Genomic DNA, 5,987 nt, shown 5'->3' on the forward strand with positions numbered 1-5,987 from the left:
ATGAAATCAAGTCTTTTAATGGAAAGTGGGGCAGGTGAAGGGAAAATAGATCCCCGACGCTGGGTGCATTCAAGAATGCAAAACGGAATCCTGTTCCTAAATGTGTAACAGCTCTTCTTAGTAAAGCGCAGGTGAACTGGTGAACTGTTGTGAATGCATCTCACATTAGACAAAGCTGCCCTCTCTCAGCAGCATCACATTTATAATCACCCTAGCCTAGAAAACATATTAAAGCCAGATGTAAAACCTACTTCGCAAACCGTGATTTGATACAAAAGTCAACGGTTCTGAGCAGCTTTGAATTATTTCATAATGCGGGAACTGCTCTGAGGTGAAATTATTCACGGATGGACCTGGTGCCTGTCAGGTGAGACGTCATTTACGACCCGCGGTAAGACTGACGAAGCGGGACCGCCGACAGGATGGTGGAGCGGTCGGACAGAGCACCTCTGCTGGACTGGGAGGAGGTTCCATACGCGCAACCGCCCGACGGTGTAGCACCGGCGACAGCTCACGCAAAGGACCGACTGTCAAGCCCCTCCAACAGCCGTGCTTTATCAACATGCGCTACTCCGCGGTTTGGGTGGAGCACTAGTACAGGGGGTCCTACTCCCAGCAGGTCTGTCTCCAACGTAGACGGCTGCAACGCCGCACGCGCGACCTCCAGCACCCCGACAGACACGGATGAAGGGGTGCTTTCAGACAAGGAAGAGCATCTTTCTGATTCAGGACCGAGGGAAGTGCTGCTGGAAGACAGAATGGTGAAATGGGAGGAAAAGGACCAGATTGTCTCTGTCTTTGTGGTTACATTCAATACCAGATCAGGTGGGATAAAAAATATGAAACATGTTATTAGCCTTGTGATATTACATGAAATACACAATATTCACAAAAAGGAGAAAAGATCATGCGTTTTGTTAGGGGAAACAAATAGATGAAACCTGGGTCCTCTAACCAGTTTCTGTGTCTGTACCAAGTCTGCAGACCCTTCCCCTACAGGTGTGGCTTTTTTCTGACCCGAATTCTATTCTAGTCGTCATTACAAACCAGGTCATTTTCTCGCGTGTAAGTACAGAACAGACATGTCAAAGCCCATGAAAAAGTAGCCAATCAGGTTACAGTCCTACGGGGCCAATCATTCTGAGAATCGCGAGGTTTAACATTAAAAGGTGTTAGCGAAAATTCCCTACTGGGTGGGGCTAGGCACTTTATGATTTTACAGCAGGTCAGACTGGCCATGAGACCAGGAGAGTAGAGAGGACATGGTTGTAATGATGCCTCAATTGGAAGCCAACAAGACAGATTCCATGTAGATCAGCTGAATCAATAGTCTGTACATTTAATACTGTTACCATAGACTTTCAGTCCACAACTACTTTTCTACTAGAGCAAGGATCTCCAGGGTGACTAACAAAAATATACTATTATCCTTAATAATACTTATTTTTGCAAAACATTGCATATTGTAGTTAAATCTAAGCAACTCCTCTGGTACCCCACCATATGTGTGTAACTGAAGAGGGAACCATAATCCTTTATTTAGTATAAAGTGATTTTAATTTTGCAGAATTTAGCACAAACAAAGAAATCCAGTGCAGTCTCACTCAGATGTTAATGATATAGTGAGAATAAATGTCTGCTGTAACGTAACAACAAAATGTATCATGAATGTGGTGCATATGCATGGAGCATGTTATGTTTGTTGAAGGTGTTATTCTAGCAGAAAGTACTTTGGTTCAAAACCTTTGGAACTGGGAACATTGGAACAATATAGTTAGTGTCCTTAGGCCCAGTGTTTCTCATTTTTTTGTTTCTCGTTTGATGGAAAATTTCTGTGTATAGCCTATTCTGTACTAGAGTAGGATTAGGACAAATTTTACATGATGCATCACAGATCAAAGCATCCTGATTTTCCAAAAATATTTAACCTAATTATTTACCTAGTAGCAGCCCTTTAATAATGAGCCATCTGCATGAGAAATGGCTTTCATTGGCACTTAGCACTGCATGATACTTGAAGCATAAAAATTAAAAGTCAATAACAACTGTCAAAGTGGCAATAAAGCATTTTCAGTGTTGAGCCACAAGTGTCATGTAGTCTCAGTGAATGAAACAGACCTGCTGATGGATAAACTCATACTGCTGCAGAAACTACTGACTGATATAGAGTATGTAGCTAATGATTAGACTAAAACCACACTGAGTCACCTTGTGTTTCTCTGCTCCTATCAGATCATGCTTCCTAATTTGCTGCTTGAGTATCAGTGCTTAACTGACACTTAATTCTAAAGAACCCAGCAGGCCTGTGTCATTTTCATGAACAGTTCTGTACCGGAAACAAATTCCTTGTGTGTAACATACTTGGCTAATAAAGGTGATTATCCTTATAAAACATCAAATGGTTACAATACATTATATTTACTGTCTGTTCCAGCATCAGTGTTTGTGTGCATTTTATTATTATTAACCCATCTTGTTGTCTGGGTGTTATAGGAAACATGCTAGAGTGGTGTCTGCCTAAAAACATGGACCTGGAGGGAGTGGAATTCAAAGCCATCGCCAGTGGCTCCCACCGAGTCACCACAGATTTCATGTGAGTGTGTGTATGCATGATCAGTGTTAGGATGCAGCCACATGTCTTTGTGCTGGCAGGACAGACACAAAGTGTTCCCTGGCAAAAAAAAAAAAAAAAAAGGCACAGCCAGCTGAATGTCCCTTTGCTTTTCATGACTCATGGCTTCACCTGTCTCCCTCTCTTGTCCATCCACAGCTACTTCCGGAAAGGCTACTACTTTGGCCTCGCCTGCTTTGCCAACATGGCGGTGGAGAGCACAGTAGAGAGAGGGGCAAGGATGAAGTCGGTAGGGATCCTGTCTCCTTCGTACATCCTGCTCTACCGCTACATGAGCTTCCTAGAACATCAGGTCAGGTAAGAGGAAAATTGTGTTTCTGACAGAGAAATTTAGATGTTTAAATTCAAATTTTATTTGTATAGCGCCAACTCACAACAAAAGTCATCTCAGGACACTTTACAAAATAAGGTCTAGAGTAGACCTTACCATTATCACTATTATTATAGAGAAAAACCCAACAAATCCCCCTTGAGCAAGCACTTGGCTGAAAATGCAGCAGCATAGGGGAGAAGCGTGCGGGTTGTACGTGCATGCTGGTGTGCGAGGACAGATGAGCAGAGCCGGAGAACTCAGGTGGAATGAGTGGAGATGGCTGAGCTCATAGCAGAGAGCAGCATCTGGCGTCGGCATGAGGAGTATTCAGGCTGAAAGCAGGGCATTCAGGCAGCCATAGAAACGAAAACAATCAGAGGTAGAGTTCGTAGAAACTAGGAGAAGAGAAACCCAGGGGAGACGGTGACAAGTAGAATCGAGGAGTAATGAAATAGTCTTACTTGGAAGAGCGAAGATTCTTCATTGTAGCGTGGCCGGAGTATGAGCTAGAAACCTCAGTCTACTGGCAATGAGCGATTGTGCGCCAGTACCTTAAGTACTGGTGTAGGTAATTAGGTAACCCACTGCAGCTGTGTCGTACCTCGGGAGCCACTGATCAGAGGATGCGCCTCAGTTGTGCATACCACGGAAGCCAGGACCTGTAACAGAAAACAAGAAAGGGAGAGAGAAACAAAAAAGGGAGAGAAAGAAGGGGAGAGGGGCAGGTGGCGTCGAGCTGACTGGATAGAGAGCGTGTCTGCCTCCTGAGCTGAGACTGGGAGCTGGTTCCATAGGAGAGGAGCTTGATAGCTAAAGGCTCTGCCTCCCATTGTGCTTCTGTGGACTCTAGGAATCACAAGTAGACCTGTACTCTGAGAGTGAAGTGCTCTGTTGGGATGATAAGGTACTATCAGAATCAGAATCTACTTTATTGGCCAGGTGTGTCAGACACATGAGGAATTTGACTCTGGTACATCGGCTCTCAATGTGTATGTACATATCCCCATGCAAGGGGCAAGTAAACAGTAAACCAGCATAAGGCTGTGTAAGATAACAAAAATAATAAACAGTATTAACCCCCCTGTTATGTTGTAAAGTTAAAAAAAATCTAAAAACATTAGTTAAAAGTAATTTATTTGTATGAAACTTTTTCTGCTTGGCTTAATAGGTGTAATCAACATATAAAATTAAAATGGTTCATTTCACATATTTGCAACCCCTGCATGCTTATATTACAAAGATACTGTTCAGGTCAATTTGACCCTGAACAGAAGGGGTGCTGTTAATTTATCAACATCATTCATAAAAAGAAAAGATTTCAAAATGTAAAATAAAATAACAAAAAAATATGTCATGTAAAAATATATTTTATATGTAGGTCTTTCCAATGTACATTAAAAAAAAGTTTTTATGAAAAACCAGTGCATTATCCTCATTGAACTATAATCTGTGAGAGTTAAAGAACACCATTGCACTAAATAGTGATTGAAATGTTAGTAATGGTAAAATTAACCCAGGAACATCACTGCTGTTCCTGAGAAATGAACATATCAGGTGGGTTAACAAGCAACAACCAGGGCAATTGATGCAAAATAAGCAGTATAAACAGGCAGTAAACAATGCAGACAGACAAAGGAATGCTCACTGAGATGAGATAATAGGAATAAAGAAATAAAAATAGAGTACTTAAAACTAGAGACCTGTACGAATCTGTACAAGGTATATTTACAGGTGTTGCATTGAGGGTTATTGTTCAGTCATATTCTCATTGGTTAAATGTTGATCAGAGTGATGGCCTGGGGGACGAAACTATCCCTGTGCCTGGTTGTCTTGGTGCACAGTGACCTGTAACATCGGCCAAAGGGGAGGAGTTCAAACAGATTGTGTCCAGGGTGTGAGGGGTCTGCAGTGATCCTCTCCGCCCTCCCTTTGACCCTTGAGGTGTACAGGTCCTCCATGGACGACAGGCTTGCACCAGTGACTTTTTCTGCAGTCCTGACTGTCCGCTGTTGGGGACCCAGTTCTTTTCACCGTTAACTCTGAGAGACGAGGCAGTCCAAGTAACTTCAAAACAGTGCTGATTTATTCAATGAACACAGGTAAAAATTAACATTACACGCTCAGGAGTCTTTGCACCTCCAACATGCACGCAGGCAGCTGAAAGATGAAAAGCCCTGAACCATAACAGGGCTATACATTATTTCACTTTGGGCTAGCCCCATACTACGCCGGGACGCCAAACCGTGACGTCTCCCGGTGCCAGCTTTGCAGCTGGCCATAGCAGGAGTCAAAGCATGAAGAAAATCAATGTGTGAATGTCTGTTGATTATGTGGTGTGTAGCAAAAATATTCTGACATGACATCAAGCATAAGAAAACATTATGACTACGACTATGGTTAAACACGTCATAACAATAAGAATAAACATTCTGTCTCCTAACAATAATCAACTTTCTGTCTAGTTATCCTTGAACCTGAACAACCTGGAATACCCTTATGGGAATGACTAAGCATTTAACAGCCTGAGCTAGACATCCTGTCTACACTAAACATTTCTAGTACATAAAGTATCTAACCAATGTCTATCTAACTAAAAATACCTAACACCGCTGAAGTCTGTACTTGTCCTGTTTGGTTGCTGAGCCAAACCAGACAGTAATGGAGGTGCAGAGAACAGACTCAATGATTTCTCTGTAGAACTGTATCAGCAGCTCCTGAGGCAGGGCGAACTTCTTGAGCTGGCGCCGGGAGGAAATCCTCTGCAGTATGGTAAGTGTGGGTAGGGTGGGAGGGCTCTTCCTTAAGTCCACTGTCATCTCCACTGTTTTGAGCATGTTCAGCTCCAGGTTGTTGCGGCTACACCACAGGACCAGCTGCTCAATCTCCCATCTGTAGGCTGACTTGTCACCATCTCAGATGAAACCAATGACCATTGTGTCATCAGCAAACTTTAGGAGCTTGACAGAGGGGTCCTTCGAGATGCAGTCATTGGTGTAGAGTGAAAACAGCAGAGGGGAGAGCACACATCCCTGGGGGGCACCT

The 5,987-nt window shown here is 43.1% G+C and overlaps 1 protein-coding gene across 3 annotated transcripts in view; it reads left to right on the plus strand.

The window, feature by feature from the left end:
- The first annotated feature begins 13 nt into the window (after nucleotides 1-13).
- Nucleotides 14-5,987, plus strand: part of LOC109971147 (protein LCHN-like) — a 24,372-nt gene continuing 18,398 nt past the window's right edge. For all 3 annotated transcript variants that reach the window (XM_020619227.1, XM_020619228.1, XM_020619229.1), the window contains exons 1-3: nucleotides 14-825; nucleotides 2,494-2,593; nucleotides 2,771-2,929. In XM_020619227.1, coding sequence (XP_020474883.1) covers nucleotides 423-825; nucleotides 2,494-2,593; nucleotides 2,771-2,929 — 662 coding nt within the window. In that variant the 5' untranslated portion in view covers nucleotides 14-422. The remainder of the gene's footprint in view (nucleotides 826-2,493; nucleotides 2,594-2,770; nucleotides 2,930-5,987) is intronic.

The sequence above is a fragment of the Monopterus albus genome, unplaced genomic scaffold (genome assembly GCF_001952655.1).
Source record: "Monopterus albus unplaced genomic scaffold, M_albus_1.0 scaffold216.1, whole genome shotgun sequence".
Lineage (NCBI taxonomy): Eukaryota > Metazoa > Chordata > Actinopteri > Synbranchiformes > Synbranchidae > Monopterus > Monopterus albus.